The 18,826-nt window shown below is 40.8% G+C and overlaps 2 protein-coding genes and 1 non-coding gene across 3 annotated transcripts; all 3 read left to right on the top strand.

Moving 5' to 3' along the window:
* On the top strand, positions 270-7,909 carry LOC109209379 (exocyst complex component EXO84C). The gene is made up of 7 exons (XM_019372642.1): positions 270-622; positions 1,469-1,563; positions 3,325-4,369; positions 5,294-5,809; positions 6,443-6,631; positions 7,277-7,413; positions 7,493-7,909. The coding sequence occupies exons 1-7, from the start codon at positions 521-523 to the stop codon at positions 7,737-7,739; spliced, it is 2,331 nt and encodes a 776-aa protein (XP_019228187.1). The 5' UTR covers positions 270-520; the 3' UTR covers positions 7,740-7,909.
* On the top strand, positions 8,485-10,802 carry LOC109222975 (uncharacterized protein C12B10.15c). Its single transcript, XM_019387253.1, has 4 exons — positions 8,485-8,725; positions 8,876-8,968; positions 9,718-9,893; positions 10,454-10,802. The coding sequence occupies exons 1-4, from the start codon at positions 8,563-8,565 to the stop codon at positions 10,517-10,519; spliced, it is 498 nt and encodes a 165-aa protein (XP_019242798.1). The 5' UTR covers positions 8,485-8,562; the 3' UTR covers positions 10,520-10,802.
* On the top strand, positions 11,420-11,493 carry TRNAN-GUU. The gene has a single exon. It is a non-coding gene; the product is annotated as a tRNA-Asn (tRNA).

The raw sequence follows: 18,826 nt of genomic DNA on the forward strand, positions 1-18,826 counted from the left end.
CATGGAGTACTCCATACTTCTCGTGGAGCCACTTTTTATTTCTTTCGTTCTGTTCCCATCTTAGAATTTAGCTCTAATCATCACTTTTTTTAGCTTGTATCTTCTTTGTCTAATTTGACTTTTTTTTTTTTTGGGTCTTTATCAATGCATTTAAATTATTTGAAGAAGATGATCCTAGGATATTAAATACTAGTAAGTTTTATTTCACAAACGGAGATAAAGTAAAAGTTAATGCAAATAATAGGGAATTATAATTATGTGTGCGCTAAACATAGTTTTGTTTCACAAAATCTCCATTTGCAAGCAAGGCTTCCCTCCTCCCTTCTCCCCCTCTCGCCTAAAAAAAGAGAGAGAGAGAACCTCAACAGTCAACACGCATATATAGAAATGCTACTTATTCGGAATGCTGATTTCAAGTGAAGTCCAGTGAACTCTGTATCTCTCTTCATTTCCCATTTTCATAGCTCCAAAGCGGAAAATCTACTGGGGTTTAGGGGCTGTTCGTGTGTAACAGGAAAAAATGAGGATGGAAAGCAGTGAAGAAGAAGATGATTTCCCCTGTATTGAAAGCGTGACCCCTCAATCCAAGATCGACTCCATTTACCAATCCAAAACTGAAAAAGTACTCTCTCTCTCTGCCTTTTCTCTACTTCCGTTTCACCCCCATTTTGGTTCATTACTGAGAAATTAAGTGCGCTAGCAAATTCAACTGCTCTTATCGTTGTGTGTGTGTTTTAATTTAAATTTTGATCAATATTCTGAACCAAATTTGTGACTATTCATCTGGGTGTTCTTTATTTTTCATGGACTTCAAGTGCTGGAAGTAAAATTTTGGTGCTTTGATGAAACGTGCTAGTTTGTTCATTCTTTTCTTGAGGTTGATCTATTTTCTGAGCTAAATTTGTGATTTTCTGTAGGTGCTCCTTATTTTGTTTAGTTTCTTGGGGTGTCTATATTTCAAGTAAAAACCTAGTTGTGCTTGCTGAAGAGGAACTGAACTTTTATTTTGGGAGTTCAAATTCAATTTGATTTTCTAGGTTAATTTTTCGAGTGCCGGAAATAAAACTGTGGTGCTATGGTGAAATGTTGAAATGGTCTGTCTGATATTAGGCTTATGTCTTCCTGAAGTTCTATGGTCATGCTTTTTTGTTTTGTTCCCAAATATGCATACTCCATTTCCTTGAGTATGCATATTGCCTTTCTCCATTTCTGTTTCCATTAATTTTCCAATAGCTCACTGGGGAAATGATAATTAGTGTTGGAATTTACTAAGACTATATTTCGGAGCCTGCAATATAGTTGTCTCTGGACCATGGTTTAAGTTTCTCTAGTTGGGATATGATGGTGTCTTGCTTTTCACACGCGAAATCAAAGAAATCTATCTTTTCCACTATTTCTAGGGTGCTTGTTGATTCATCATTTTTGTCTTTTCTTGTGAGTCCCAAGTTTAATGTTCCGAGTTGTGCAGGGAATTAGGAAAATCTGCTTTGAGCTTTTGGATTTGAAGGATGCAGTGGAGAACTTGTGTGGTAATACTCGAACAAAGTGCTCGGCCTTCTTGAGGTATTGGTTGATGAAAGTCTTTTAGTAGACCAAAAGAGAGTTGAAGATTGTTCTGTTTCATGCAACGATGTCTTCATAAACCATGTTTTATGACTTTCATATGGAAGCTGCGATTACCATTCTATTGAAAACTTAAAACTTACAAGGATACAATAGAAAAACTATCTTAAAACTTTGCGCTAGATGAGTAAACGTGCATCATCTTAGGTAAAATACAGGTACTACCACCTCAAAGAGATGTGAAATAGTGTAATGCATCCTTTCGCAGCTAGGAGGCAATGAAAACTATCTGTTAATCCATGTATTTGGAGTCATACTTGAGTCTGACACTGAGTTCATGTCGGTAGCACATGGACACATTTCCCATGTCTAGAAGGACCAAAAGTCCTCTCTCCTCGCTCGGGGTAGGGGTAAGGTCTGCGTACACACTACCCTCCCCAGACCCCATTAGTGAGATTTCACTAGGTCGTCGTTGTTGTTGTTGTTATAGAAGGACCAAAAGCAACCCAACTGTGTGCAGTAGTTTTCTATTGATGTTATAGTCTCTTGTACTGAGAATTTTTACTTAGAACTGTATAGGAAACGAGACTTGTCTTTCCATCTATTTGGTTCTAACAGCTCCCTCTTTGTTTTTTATTTCTTTGGTTTTGGGTTTTTTTTGGTTTGGGGGGGGGGGGGGGTAATTAGTGAGAACTTTTGTTGTTCAATGACGTGTCTCAAACATGGAAGGAGAAGCGGTAAGAAGCAGAAAGTGGAGAGATAAATCGTCTAAATAGTGGTTATAAGCAAAGAATTAGAAGATATCTAATATTTAATTGGACAAAATGCAATTTGGCCCCTGTTTCATGTTTCCCTTTTTATAGGTAACCTTCTATTTTTTTCCGCTATTTGTCCGTAATTTAACAGAATAACAGTCGGATTTAATGAAATCTAGTGGTTCCATTATCAATTTTGATTAGAAGTGGTGCTAACACCAATACTGAAAGCTTTACGTGCTAACATCACATTGCTCTTCTTATGTTCCTAATTATTATGGGATCCTTCATATTGGAGAAGGCTACAAGACATAGTTTCTTATCGACAAAAACACAAGGAAGAGATGCAAAAGCACACTGAAAGAGAGTTACTGACTGCTCAACTTACCATCTCTAGATGAAAATGTGGATGGTGTTAACAATCTCCATAGATTTAGCTCGACTGATTACTTGCATTTAAGCGCTCTGAACATTGCATGTCCAGCTGTTCTTTTTTGTGTTACTAGCTATTTTTTGCATTGAGCTGCTTTATGCATTATGTTTTTTTTTCTACTGATCACCTTCAATTTATTATCTCCTGATCTATGTTATACTCCCTCCGTTTCGATTAGTTTATACCTATTTGACTGGCACGAAATTTAAGAAAAAAGAGAATACTTTGAAACTTGTGGTCTAAAACAATCCATAGATATTTGTGTGGCTTTAAATCATCTCATCAAGGGTAAAAGGGGAATTTAAAGTTACATTCTTTTCAAATTTAGAAAGGGTTCATTCTTCTTTAAACGGAGGGAGTATGTGTTTTTCATTCGCCTTGATATACCCAATTACCCATGCCAAACAGGTGCAACTTGGATATGGGTCCTGTCTGCAGATTCTTTAAAATACACAATGATTGTCCAAAAGCGTATCAGATACTTATATACACTCTTATCAGATACGCAACTGTAACTGAGTCCATGTTATGGTTGTGCAAAGGTTAACTTCTAATCTGTTGCTGTCATTGTAGATTGTCTGAGGAAGTTGTGGAAACAGAACATGAGCTCAATGAGCTTAGAAAACATATATCTGCCCAGGGGATTCTTGTTCAAGATCTCATGAATGGTGTAGGTAGAGAATTGGATGAATGGAGCCGAGCTAGTGGTGATGTCCAAGAAGCTAATGGAAGCCCTCAAAGCTCTGATTATGGTGATACTTTCATGAATGCCATGGAAGATGAAAACGTGTTATTCTTGGAGAATATTGATGTTCTTCTAGCCGAGCACAAGATTGAAGAAGCAATAGAGGCAATAGATGCTAAAGAAAGAAGTCAACCTGAGCTGAAAAGTTCAGGAGAGACTTCATCTGCTGAACCATCATCTTTTAAGTCTGCTTTGTCTAAAAGAAAAAAGATGCTCGAGAATCAGCTGGTTGAGATCACAGAACGACCCTCAATTGGTATTGTCGAACTTAAGAAGGCCTTGTCTGGTTTACTCAAGCTCGGGAAAGGTTCTTTGGCACATCAGCTACTTATTAAGTCGTACAGATCTCGTCTCCAGAAAAGTATTGAGGCTTTTCTTCCCCTTTGTCCTTGTTATCCCGAGACTTATTCGGCCACATTGTCTAACCTTGTATTCTCTACCATTTCTTTGACTACTAAGGAATCCGGCATGATGTTTGGTGACAATCCTGTTTATAGCAACAGAATTATTCAGTGGGCAGAAAGGGAAATTGAATACTTTGTACGGTTGGTTAAAGAACACGCACCACCTTCTGATGGAGCTCCTGCTTTACATGCCGCAAGTGTTTGTGCTCAGGCCAGTCTTAATCACTGTAATGCCTTGGAGAAACAAGGCCTTAAACTGTCAAAATTGCTCTTGGTACTTTTGCGCCCATATATGGAAGAAGTCCTTGAGTTGAACTTTATACGAGCCAGAAAAGTGGTTCTGGATTTTGCTTCAAGTGATGAAGGGAAACCATTATCACCTCGCTTTGCATCTCCGTTATCTACATTTGCAACTACGTCTGATACCTTGCTTGTTGAAAGTGGAATGAGATTCATATATGTTGTCAAAGTAAGGTCTCAATCCTTATTATTAATGTCCGATCATCTGTTTGCTTACGTGTTAATACTGTATCTCAATGCGCTTAGATTGACGTAGTGCACTGCGCTATCTTAGTTTGCAGAATTTGCCCTCTTTCCTCCATCCCCTCGTTTTCTGATTCCCCTCGATAAAGGCCTCCCTCCCCTTGTTATAGTTGTATTGCAAGTTCTGCATAACTTGGCTTATAGTTGTGCGTATTGTTGCAAGAATTCTAAGCAATTTGTAACTTATAATGTTCTTCTTATAGACCTCCATGATTGGCCTTTCTGGACACAGCTGAATCTGTCGAGAGATTGGTAGATCAAATCAGATACTTTATTCTCTTCATTCTCTCTCTCTCTCTGTCTCTCTCTCACTCACACACACACACACACACACACACACACACACACACACTTGTATATTCAACTACTTAATTCATTAGCAGAAATAGGAAGAACATTGGGGGCTAAAAAGTGTCTGCTTGGGCGAAGAAAACAAATATTTCTTGAGCAGAAAATAGTATAAAAAATGGAAGTGCCACTCTGTCAAAGAACCTTTCTGCTGAAGGAAGAAGAAAAGCTATGTCCTGTATGTAACATACTAATGTCTGCATATTCAGCATGGTGGCGCAACTACTATTTACAAGTGCAGCATATATGTGAATATGTGTTTGATTTCTCTCTTTCTCAGCACATGATTTCTTTCTTAGGATGACCTACAATGGTGTGCCGCTTAAATAGATGTCTCAAGTATTTTTCAATGCTCAAGTAGGAGCACAGATTGATGTTTGAGATTGCTTGGAACTGCAACATATGAAAAAGGACAATAGAACAATAGCAGTGCATCAGGCATCTGTTTCTTTTAATGGCTTAATAATAATAATCTGTTCAACAACTTTGTCCTCCTCTGCAGGAAATAGTGGAGAAGCTCACCCAGTTAGTCATTCTACATTTTGGAGCTAACATATTGACCAGAATTTCACATCTTTTTGACAAGTATGTGGATGCATTGATTAAAGGTCTACCTGGTCTCTCTGAGGATGACAATCTCACAGAGCTGAAAGAACCTGTTCTTTTTAGAGCTGAAACAGACTCTGAGCAGCTTGCTCTATTGGGAACTGCATTTACCATTGCTGAGGAACTATTGCCTATGGTTGTATCTAGAATTTGGAATCTTCTTAATGAAAGCAAAGAAGTGGGCTCTGAAAATATGATGCCTGCCGCAAACAATACTGTAGAACTCAAGGATTGGAGGCGTCAACTTCAGCATTCACTGGACAAGCTTAGAGATAATTTCTGTCAGCAATATGTTGTTAATTTCATATACTCAAGAGATGGTGATGCACGATTAGATGCTCAGATTTATTTGAGTGGTGTCGGGGAAGATACAATTTGGCACACCGATCCGCTACCTTCATTGCCATTTCAGGTACTGTAATTCCTTTCTGTCCTAGTTTCAAAATGATCCTTACTAATTCGTGCAGTGAATAGCACACCCTAGTTAATACTTTTGCCCATCTTTGGTTTGCTCTCTTCTTTTTCCGGTTTGCTAAAATGGTGCAAGATTAATTTAGTTTTCCTTTTTCTGAATTGGAAGAGCCGAATGTGTAATTTCCCTTTATCCCAATTGGAATAATGCTGCGTCTAGTGAGTTTCGGATTCATCCTTTATGTTGTTTTCTTGTTAGTATGTAACTCCCCTTCCAAAACCTTCAGCTCCAGTTTTTTTCTGCTTGTCACCCATCACTACTTTATAGCAGCAACGTTTGGAGAATCTTAGTATTTTGTTTTTATTAGACAACCATTCATCAAATTATTCAGCTGATGCTCGTTAGGCTTTATTATAAAGTTCAAGCAGGGGTTGCTCCCTGGGATCTGAAATTTGTAGCATTGTGCACTAAAAATATAGATTTATGTAGTCTCTCTGATGGTCGTTTAGAACTGTTTGACATTTTTTATCGACCTGTCCAAGTTCTAATGTTCTGCAATTTTTTCTGGAGTGCTTTCAATAGTTTCTGCTAAATGAGAACCTTTATAAAATACTTCACCGTTCAAATATGTAGGCATTATTTGGTAAGCTGCAGCAATTAGCAACTGTGGCAGGAGATGTTCTTCTAGGAAGAGAGAAGATACAGAAGGTTTTGCTTGCCCGGTTGACAGAGACTGTGGTAATATGGTTGTCTGATGAACAAGAATTTTGGAGTGTTCTAGAGGATGAGTTGGCTCCTTTGCAGCCGCTGGGTTTGCAGCAGGTATTTTGTTTTATCTACTACCTTGCCTTTAGCTGTACTACCTCAATATAATACAGTATAGCACAGTTTCTTCTTTACTTTTCCTCTCCTTCTCACCTGTCATCAGGCCTACTTCCCGGGTTTTTCATTCAATTCGGAATAGTGTGTAGGAGCTGTTATAATTTTGTTAAATTTGAACTCTGTATGAAGAGTAGTACAACAGAATAAATTGTATGGCTCTATTGCAGATTCAAGTCCTTAACTGTTTAGAAATTCCTGAATGGACATTTCTCAAGGATATGTAGTTGGGAATAGTACAGTGATTAATGTCTTACCTTTTTCTGAAAGTAACTCTCTGGGTATATAGGTGTTTGAAAATGAGGGTATCTTGTCCATGCCCTTATTACTTTAGCGGTTTAGCCCAATCAGTATAAGATGTTAATTGGTAAGTTCAACAGTTAAGACCTTAAACTATTCTGCCATTAGCCGTTAACTTTGGTGAAATACCAAACGGATACCTTAGTCTTAGGCTGGGGTATTTCTATGTTAACATTCAGATTTCTGATATTCAACACGAAATACTCCCTTGTTAAGCAAGTATTTTGATTTTCTATAAGTTATGATAACACCTTCTCCCTATCTTGATATCAACTTTTTGTTTGACAGTTAATTCTTGACATGCACTTCACTGTTGAAATTGCACGATTTGCTGGCTATCCATCCAGGCAGGTGCATCAAATAGCGTCAGACATAATTGCACGTGCAGTCAGGACGTTTTCTGCCAGGGGCATAGATCCACAAAGGTATACCTTGTTCACTTAGCTTACTGCTTTTCACCTTCCTTAGGGGTATGCTCATCATTGAATGTCTTTTCTTTATCAGTGCCCTACCTGAGGACGAATGGTTCACGGAAACTGCAAAAGGAGCCATAAACAAGCTTCTCCTAGGTGGTTCTGGATCAGATACATCGGAGATTGATGATGAACACCTCATTATGCATGATGGAGGAATGTCGGACTCTGATGGATCGCCTTCTTCCCTCTCAAGCGTGGATAGTTCTGAGTCATTTGCTTCAGCACAAATGGGTGATTTGGATAGCCCTGTGTATTTCTCAGATCCTGAGAGTTGAACAATGCTGTCCAATTACTTATTAGAAAAATTGTATCTGTTGCAAGTGTATGTGTTATGTTAGGATGGTAGGAGAAATGTAAGTACATGTGTTCCCCCCTCTTCTGTTGTATTCAAATAGTAGCCACATTATCAATTAATTAGTAGGGATTTAAGGGCTATCTGCCTCAAGATTCTGTTGTGAAGGATCCAGGAATTTATAGAACTAAGTGTCGCACTCAACGGTGCAGGGGAGTAGGTGAGCAACAGACCTTAAGCTGTAAACGAAAAACACAATTACGTATATCATATCCCAGGACAGTTAAACTATGTAATACTACTAGTTAGTTATTACTATGAGTATCCTTTTAATTAAAAGAAAAATCTCAATTATCATCTACAAGTCAAAAAGTAGTACAGAGAATATTAGGGACATACATATTTGTCCTTTTCCTTTTTTTTATTTTTCGATAGAGCGGTAATAGTTTTTTGTTTCCACCAACATAGAGTGGTAGTTGATCGCTCCAATTCTTCGATTTTACTAGGAGGTAATCAAAGAGAGAAAATTGCTAATAATATACTTAATTGTAATTAAGTTAATTATTCACTACATTTTCTTTTCCAATTATAAAAAAGGGAATAAAAATTACCCCCTTGCTCCGTAATTATTCGCCAACTTAATTAGATTTGGCCACAATTTTATACTTTTCGAAACCATATAATAAGCTTTTCTATGAAGTTGTCTATAAAAAAATGAATATAAAATTCATGAAAAAGCGCGGGAAAATAGAAGCTTAACTAAAATTAGGGCTTCTTTTGCTACTCATTACCAAATCAACTGAGCTATGGAGAGAAACACCGGCGGAATTTCAGGCACAATTGATTTAAACGGCAATCTGCCGCCGGGGAATGTCGTGGATCTCACCGGGAAAGTGCACCAGCTGCCATGCTGTATTAAGTTCAATGGTCCATCTGATGTTTCACAGTACTTCAAACCAAAACCCACTGGTATAATTATTCCATTTCTATTGTGCAAGTCAATCTATACTCCTTTGTGAACTTGAATTTTTATTTTTCGTGTATTAAATTTTAGTTATTGGAAGAACTTTTTAAAAAAAAATTGTTAGTCAGTGTTTGAATATGTGAATGAAATTGAAGGTGTAATTGTTGACGGGTTAAATGTGGAGGAAGCTCATTTTAGAGGAAGGAAGCTTCAGGGAACGACTGTTGCAATTCCTCATGGCTACTCTGGTAAACTCTCTTTTATTTATTTTTTTTTTTAAGAAAAAAAAACAGTTGCATTCAGACCAGCTTGCCTTTTAAAATAAAATTGAACGTAGTATAGGGAAACACTGGTATGTTGATTATTATTTCCTATCCAGCATAACTGATTAGGAGGCATAATTACTGAATGGCTCTGAATCAATTGATATGAACTTTATGAGAATCATATGCCAAAAGCTTGCTGTTGATGTGGCAGAGCCTAAGGTCATTTAACCACAGTGGAAACCCATATAAACGACATGAGATTGAATCATGGTGGTAGTTGGCTTCCAACTTTTGATGATTTAACAGAAATTTTGGTTTAGCTTCTGATTTCAATAGGCACTGTCAATCTAAGAACAACGGTCTGGAAGGAAAATGTCCAGATGAACTTAAGATATATGCTTTTTGAATGATAGTCTATTGTCTTTCACCTTTTGTATTGGTGGACTTGAAGCAATAATTTATGTCCATTCAAACGATGTACTCCCTCCATCCCAATTTTGATACAATTCTGTGATACAAACTTCTTAATATGTATCACTGCATGTGTTGCTGTTTCCGGTGGTATCATCTTTTTCCTTTTTTTTCTTTCTTGAACTTCATAGAGTGAAACTACCTATATGCGCACTCAGCTGCCACCTAAAGTCTTACAATGATTATAGTTTAAATTTATGTTAAGGACCTTAATCTTGTTAACTTTATTTTATTTGATACCTCAAGACTTGCTTCTTCAGGGTTTGTCTTGGGAAAGAAAATGCCCGATGAGAAAAGAAAAAGGTCTGTGGAAGATTCAAGTTGCTGGGAGATGAAGGCGAAGTTCCAAAACATAACATCGTGGAATCATGATTCTCTTCCCTCAGAAAATGATGCTTTCTTGCGTGCCTTCCACCTATTTTCTGTTACAACAGCAGTACGTTTCTTCTTGATACTTGTTACCAGGAAATGCCTTTCCTGCTCTATCTGTTTGATTATCCGTAAATTTTTTAAGCAAGTGTTCATCTCAAAGCTGCTTCTTAGACAATAGCAGTTTCTACTGACTATGATACCTGCTTTGACGTGACACCATGGTCGCCTCAATTGTTCTTTGGATTGTGCTGTTCATGATGAAACATGCATCACCGAGTCAGCTAGTTTTGTTGTTAAACATTTGAGAGTATATTTTACTTATCCAAAGTTTGACTTTCCTTAGGTAGAAATGAATTGGAGACTGTCTTGGTTTTGTTGAGAGGCGTATCAAATAAGCACCAGTAGTCTCGATCTGCAACCAAATGTTTGGCTAGTTTTGGTTCTCATTTTCTTTCCTCTGATGAACACTAATGTTGGAACATGAGTCATATAGACGAAATATATGTAGGAGCTGCAATTAAAATGGTCTGATGCATTTGTATGGATTCATTACGCTCCTTTGAGTACCTAGTGATGTGTAGCATTTTGTTGAGCCTTTGTTAAAGTTGCTTTTCATTAATGCAGCTGCACCAACCAATCAGTGTTGAAGACCTGGAAGCTGCATCAATTGATCAAGAATTAGAGTTATGAATTGATCAAGATGCTGAGATAAGTAGATTACGTCCACAAGGAGCAGTACATTTCGAGCTCGTTTATGCTCTTTGCCAGTTTTTCATTATATATCTATTCAATCAGGATTCTGTTTATCCTTCATCTAATATCTATAAGCGAGAACATATTAAACACATGTATTTCTGATAGCTCAAAAAATTCCCTTCGTTTCTGTAAGTCTGCATTCTCGAGGTATAGTCATAGATTTATACCTAGTTTTATGTGACATCCTTGGAAGTAATGCGTTTACTACATTGTCACATGAACTACTTCGCCTGTGTAATTACATTTCCTCTTTTTTTCCTTCTTTTTTCTTTGGGAGGGGGGATGAGGGTGTGTGGAGGTGGTTGGGGGAGGTTGATAGTAGCAGCTATCTTCCGCTCTACAAAATAACAAGGTAGAGAACAAAGAGGACGACTGATGACTGATAACTATCACATGTTAAAGTAAAATGCTGACTACGTTTAATGAAGAGTTCAAATTGATGATAATTCCTCCCTTTATTTGGACTGTGTATATTATTATTATTATAAGGTGTGTTTGGCATGAAGGAAACTACTTTCTAGAAATTAAGTCATGTAGAAAATAATTTTGGCAACGCACCAAAAAATGTTTTCTATTAAAAAAAAGGCTTTCTTCAGTTACGTTTTTCTCCATTAATCCATTTGAAGTAGTTCCTGAATTTTGGAGAGTGTTGAATAAGGACAGTTTCTTGGCAAATAACATAAAAGAGGAACAAAAGTGAAAAAACAAAAGATTCATAATTATCTAATGAGCCCAATTTAGAAAATAAACTTTCCTACTCAATAAATGATATTTTGGTCTAAACAAAATATATAGAGTTATATTGATAATTAAAAGCATCGTCTTAGCACATTAGCTGGAATAGCTCAGTTGGTTAGAGCGTGTGGCTGTTAACCACAAGGTCGGAGGTTCAAGCCCTCCTTCTAGCGCTTCAAGTATTTTTGCTTTTCTTTTCTTACATGGTAATTAGTCCATTATTTGAAAATTTAGTCCTTATTAGTTTCTTCTTACTCCACTCCACGCCAATTCATTCAAATAGATACTAACGTACCTTAAGAGAAATTTTATGTGTCACCAAAGCTACAACAACAACAATAACCTCTCCCCGGAGGAATATAGAGGCTATTTTCGAAAGACCCTCAACTCCGGAAAACGAAAATAGACAATACAATTTGTGGCGACAAAAATCAGAAAGATAATATTTCCTCTGTTCTAATTTTTGTGAACCTGTTTGACTGAGCACGGAGTTTAAGAAAAAATGAAGACTTTTAGAATTTGTGGTCCTAAACAAGCTAAAAAGGGGTCCAGAGTATTTGTGTGGTTATAAAAGTTTCTCATTAAGGGTAGAATTGGAAGTTTAAGCTAAATTGTTTTCAAGTTTAGAAAGGGGCCATTCTTTTTGGAACAGACCAAAAAGGAAATAGGTTTACATAAACTGGAACGGAGGAAGTATAAGCATCGTAAGATACAGAAAATGGATGGAAAAACAATAACAACAATCAGTAATAGAGCCACGATACTATGGAAACAAAAGACGAAAAAATAGTGTGGACACAAACTTACACCACTAATAACCCAAAGACAACACCCTAACATGCTAGCCCTACCCGCGATACGAAGAAAGAAAAACGCTCGACTCCCTCCTAAGTAACGACCCGATCGGTCGTTTTGCCTTTTAGAACCCCGTTCCCCTAAATAAAGCTTCCCGTTTGCTTTAGCTAATTTACGACTTGCGGGGGCGGTCGGTTCGGGAGTTGGAAGGGTTTTGAGTGAAATATGCCTAATTGTTTCTTTAAGGTTTTCTTAAAAGGCCAAGTTTGACTTCGGTCAACTTTTTGGGAAAACGGACCCGGACTCGTGATTTGATGGTCCCAGGAGGTCCGTGAAAAAATATGGGACCTGGGCGTATGCCCGGAATCGAATTCCGAGGTCCCGAGCCCGAGTACTGAATTTTTATTGAAAATTGTTAAACTGAAATCCTAAGAGTTTAATAAAAAGGAAAAAATGCTTGATCACATAGATATCGGGCCCGTATGTTGGTTCCGGAGCCCGGTGCAGGTTCGGTATAATATTTTAGTCTTGTCTGTGAAATTTGGTGAGAAACGGGATTGATTTGATGTGATTCGGATGTTCGGTTGAAAAGTTAGGAATTTAGGTGTTCTTGAGGATTTCATGCATTTTTGGTGTAAATCCATGGTTTTAGGTGTTAATTATGCGATTTGATTGCTTGAGCAAGTTTGCACATGGTTGTAGGACTGGTATGAGTGTTCGGAGTGGAGCACCGGGGGCTCGGGTGAGATTCGGGCATAGTTGGAGTTGAGAAAACATACCAGTTTTCTGGTATTTTTTGGCCCCTGCTGCAGGTCTCGCAATTGCGAGTGAGACATCGCGTTTGCGAATTTGGGGCGGCTGGGCAGGAGTCGCAATTGCGACCTTATTCTTCGCATTTGCGAAACCAGGGGGTTCGCATTTGCGAACTTTCCTTCGCTTTTGCGATCGAGGCAGGGGGAGGGGATGTTCGCATTTGCAGTCGAAATGTCTCAATTGCGATATCGCAATTGCGAGCCCAGTGTCGCAATTGCGACATCAGAGGGCTGGGAAGAGTTTTTAAAAACGGGACTTAAGAGCATTTATTTCATTTCTACACTACACTTGGGCGATTTGAGAGCTTCCAAAGAGGGATTTCAACATAACCTTGTGAGGTAAGTTACTTCCACGCATCATTAGTTTAAATACATGTATATTAGGTAGATTAAACACTAAAAATTAGGTGAAATCAAAGGGGTAGAGCTAGACCTAGGGTTTTAATAAAACTAAGATTTAAGCATGAAATTTATTATGAAATGGACTAGAAATCATATATTATTGATCCTTAGGTTGTAGAGAACAATTTCCTTCGAAAAATCTCGGAATCCGGGCACGTGGGCCCGGGGTCGGAATTTAGAAAACTTGTAGAAAGGGTTGGGAAATTACTTAAATAGTTAGGGATTCGGCCTTGTAAGCCTTTATTGACTAGTCTTACTATTTTAACTAGTTTGCTGATCGTTCGGCTCCAAATTGAGAGTTTGGGCTTGTTCTTGATATCGGAAGTGCGCTTTGGAGCGAGGTGAGTCTCCTTTCTAACCTTGTAAGAGGGAATTGTCCCCATAGGTATAATAATTGAATTAATTGTCATTATATTCGGGGGCTACGTACGCATTAGGTGACGAGAGTCCGTACGTAGTGGCTATTATGTTAAGTTCGGGTAGTCCAGGACCCATAAGCATGCTCTACGTGACATTCTAGTACGTGTTGATTAATTCGGATTTATATGAACTATTTTGAGTAAGAAGAATGAGACTAGAGAATGACCCTTATCCTGTTTTGGTCCTTTAAGGGAGAATACTTGGTATTTCTGTGTATGGCTACTCCTCATATACATGTTAATTGTTAATGTTGCTTGTTAATGAGCTTATTTTCTATTTGACCGCGTCGCATGGGTGATTCGCGAGCGGAGTAGTAGATGCATCTATGGTTCGAGCCGTTCGACCCTCAGCAGTGCATAGTTTATTTTATGTTGGATTGGGCCGTACGTTCCACGGTGATTATTTGCATATGTTTTGCTTAGAAATCCTTCAAGGGCTAAGATACATATTTGCTTAGACTATAGACAAGCATTCTTGTTAGTGTTTGGTAAAGAACTGTTACTCCATGATTATTAAATGTAAATAGCTTGAGATATCCATGCTTATTATAAACTCTTCGCATATTAATTGACCCTAGTAAGTATCAAGTCGACCTCTCGTCTCTACTTCTTCGAGATTAGACGGGATACTTACTGGGTACATATTGTTTATGTACTCATACTACACTTCTGTACTTAAATGTACAGGATCTGAGGCAGGTGGATCTGGTTATCATTCTGGTGCATATCCGTGAGCGGACTTGGGACTTCTACGGTGAGCTGCTTTCCCTCCATGTCGACCCGCAGCCGAAGAAGTCTTTCTTTGTATTTCTATTTTCTGTCTCTTTGGACTCAGACAGTAGGATAGTATGATATTCTTTTGGATGTATATTCTACTAGTTGCCCGTAGCTTGTGACACCAGGTTCTGGCACACACTTTGGTAGACGATTACTTTGGGGTTGTATAATTATATTACTTACAGTATTTCGCTTTTCTGTTTTAAATTCCAAGTTAAGTGTTTATTCCACTTCTTTCTAATTAAGAAGCAACATAAGAATTTTAGAAATGTTTCCGCAACGGCTTGCCTGACAAGGGTGTCAGGCGCCCTCATGACCTATTGTGGAAATGGATCGTGACAACAGGGTATCAGAGCCCTAGGTTCACGTAGGTCTCACGAGGTATGGGAAAACCTGATAGGGTCTTGTTGATCGGTACGGATACGTCTGTATTTATCTTCGAGAGGCTATAGGATATTAGGAAAGACTACTCTTTATTCATTCCCTATCGTGCAGTGCTTAGTGTACTAAATTTTCCTCTTCTATTCTCTCACAGATGGTGAGAACTCGCACCGCTGACGTTCCGGACCCAGGAGGAGCTGCTCCCCCCGTTGCTAGAGGTCGAGGTAGAGGCCGGGGGAGGGCACCGGCCCGTGGTAGGGGACGAGGGCGACCCAGAGCCGTTCCAGTTGCACCACCAGTAGATCCTGTGGAGGATCCTATTATGGAGGAGCAAGGCGAGGTGCCCGCAGCTGAGCCTACCCCGGTGGATTTCATGATAGCACCGGGATTTCAGGAGGTCATGGGCCGCATGCTACGGTTCATGGATACTATGACTCAGGCGGGTTTATTTCCAGCAGACCCAGCTACTTCACAGGCAGGAGAGGGAGCCCAGACCCCTACTGCTCAGGCTCCAGGTCACACAACTGCAGTGTATCAGACTCCGGGTGTACTACCCGCAGATGGGGCTCAGCCAGTTGCTGCAGTGGCACCCCAGCCCAGGCCAGTTGTGGATGGTGATCCACAGAAGTTATTGGACAGATGGAACAAGCTTCACCCTCCAGTCTTCGGGGGTGAGCGTCATGAGGATGCTCAGGACTTCATACACAGGTGCAGGGACAGGCTGCACAATATGAGGATATTCGAGTCGCATGGAGTTGACTTCACTACTTTTCAGCTTGAGGGCAGGGCACGTAGATGGTGGCAGTCCTATGTACTTGGCAGGCCAGCAGGTTCTCCTCCCCTCACTTGGGGTCAGTTCACTCAGTTATTCCTGGATCGATACATTCTGCCCTCTGAGAGGGAAGAGCTGCGGTATCAGTTTGAGCACCTAGAGTAGGGTCAGATGTTAGTGACCGATTATGAGGCGAGGTTCTCTGAGTTGTCTCGCCATGCACTTATGATACTTCCCACAGAGGCAAAGAGAGTGCGGAGGTTTGTTGCGGGATTACATCCCACCATCCAGTCTGGTATAGCTCGAGAGGTAGAGATGGGTACAGGGTACCAGCTAGTGGTTGAGATTGCACGCAGGATTGAGGGTTATCGTCTGAGGGGTAGAGAGCAGATGCAGCAGGATAAGAGGGCTAGATTTTTAGGAGAGTTCAGAGGTGCCCCAGCTAGGGGTAGAGGCCACTTCGGGAGGGGTCAGCCCAGCAGGCCCTCACACTCAGCACCACCACCCCCTCCTCGAGGTGCCCCAGCGAGGCCTTATTTCAGTGCGATGCCGGAGGGTTCTTATCGCCCACCAGCTACTCAGGGTTCCTCCGGCGGGTATTCTGGGTATCAAGATTCCTCTAGTGCTCCTTTCTAGGGTTCTTCCAGTGGGTATTCGGGTCAGCAGACTCAAACTTCAGGGCAGCAGGCTATGGTGCCTAGAGCGTGCTACGAGTGTGGAGATCCGGGTCACCTGAAGAGGACTTGCCCCAGACTTTGGGGTAAGGCAGTACAGTAAGGTCAGCAGCCCCAGACTCCGGCACCAGCTGCCCAGCCACCTAGAGGTGGAGGGCAGACGGGTAGAGGCCATCCTAGAGGTGGAGGCCAGACAGAGAGAGGTCAGCCAGCTACTCCCCAGTCAGGTGGAGGCCAGACAGCCGACGCTCCAGCTAGATTCTATGCTCTTCCGGCGAGTCCAGATGCATTGGCCTCAGATGCCGTCATCACAGGTATTATTTCCGTCAGTGGTAGAGATGCTTCGGTATTGTTTGATCCAGGGTCTACCTACTCATATGCGTCACCTCTGTTTGCTTGTTTCCTGGTTATTTCTCCGGAGCCTTTGGGCACTCCTGTTCATGTGTCCACTCATGTGGGTGATTCTGTGGTTATGGATGGGATCTACCGGTCTTGTGTGGTCACTTTCTGTGGTTTCGAGACCAGAGCCGATTTTCTGTTGCTCGATATGATTGATTTTGAGGTCATCCTGGGCATAGATTGGTTATCTCCATATCACGCCGTCCTTGATTGCCATGCCAAGACTGTTTCACTAGTGATGCCAGGATCACCAAGATTGGAGTGGAAGGGTTCCACAGTTGATATGCCTAGCAAGGTTATTTCTTTCCTGAAGGCTCGACACATGGTCGAGAAGGGGTGTTTGGCCTATCTAGCATATGTTCGAGATGTCACAGCAGAGTCTCCGACGATTGATTCAGTGCCAGTAGTCCGAGAGTTCGCCGATGTTTTTCCTTCTGATCTTCCTGGCATGCCTCCGGATCGCGATATTGATTTCTGTATTGATTTGGCTCCAGGCACTCAACCTATATCTATTCCACCATACCGTATGGATCCTAAGGAGTTGAAGGAGCAGTTAGAGGAGTTGTTAGCAAAGGGGTTTGTCAGGCCCAGTGTATCACCTTGGGGCGCACCAGTGCTATTTGTGAAGAAGAAGGATGGGACCATGTGGATGTGCATTGATTACCGCCAGTTGAACAAGGTCACCATCAAGAACAAGTACCCGTTGCCTCGTATTGATGATTTGTTCAACCAGTTGCAGGAAGCTAGAGTGTTCTCTAAGATTGACCTGAGGTCAGGGTATCATCAGCTGAAGATTCGGGACTCAGATGTTCCGAAGACTGCATTCAGGACTAGATATGGCCGCTATGAGTTTCTGGTGATGTCCTTCGGCTTGACTAATGCCCCAGCAGCATTTATGGATCTGATGAACCGGGTATTCAGGCCTTATATTGATTCTTCGTTATCGTCTTCATTGACGACATCTTGATATACTCATGTAGCCTGGGGGAGCACGAGAAACATTTGAGGGAAGTGCTTCAGACCTTGCGAGAACAGACGCTATATGCTAAGTTCTCCAAGTGTGAGTTTTGGCTTGAGTCAGTGGCATTCTTGGGGCATGTTGTGTCAGGAGAGGGTATTAAGGTAGATCCCAAGAAGATTGAGGCAGTTCAGAGTTGGCCGCGTCCCACTTTAGTGACCGATATCAGGAGTTTCCTGGGGTTAGCAGGCTATTATCGGCGATTTGTGCATGGCTTTTCATCTATTGCATCCCCCACTAGATTGACCCAGAAGGGTGCCCCATTCTATTGGTCCAATGAGTGAGAGGAGAGCTTTCAGAAGCTCAAGACAGCTCTGACTATGACACTAGTTCTTGTGTTGCCTTCCGGTGCAGGGATGTATACGGTATATTGTGACGCTTCACGTGTTGGTTTGGGATGTGTGTTGATGCAGGAGGGGCGAGTTATTGCATATGCTTCGCGTCAGCTGAAGATTCATGAGAAGAATTACCCTGTGCACGATCTGGAGTTGGCAGCGATTGTTCATGCTCTTAAGATATGGAGGAACTATTTGTATGGGGTGCCTTGTGAGGTTTACACTAATCACCGCAGCTTACAGCATTTGTTCAAGCAGAGGGATCTCAATTTGAGACAGCGCAGGTGGCTTGAGTTGCTAAAGGATTATGACATTACCATTCTTTATCATCCGGGCAAGGCGAATGTGGTCGCGGATGCCTTGAGCAGAAAGACGGAGAGTATGGGTAGCTTGGCATTCATTCCAGCAGAGGAGAGACCCCTAGCTCTGGACATCCAGTCCTTAGCTAACAGGCTCGTGAGGTTGTACGTTTCAGAGTCCAGCCGAGTTCTAGCATGTGTGGTTGCTCAGTCCTCGTTATTGGGGGAGATTAAGGCCTGACAGTTCGATGATCCACATTTGGCGGTTCTCAGAGAGACGGTGCTTCAGGGAAGTGCCAAGGAGGTTTCTATTGGCGAGGATGGCGTTCTGCGACTCCAGGGTCGTCTATGTGTTCCTAATATTGATGGTCTGAGGAAGAGGATCCTAGAGGAGGCACAGTTCGCGGTATCGTATCCGAATCG

Source organism: Nicotiana attenuata, chromosome 2 (genome assembly GCF_001879085.1).
Source record: "Nicotiana attenuata strain UT chromosome 2, NIATTr2, whole genome shotgun sequence".
NCBI lineage: Eukaryota > Viridiplantae > Streptophyta > Magnoliopsida > Solanales > Solanaceae > Nicotiana > Nicotiana attenuata.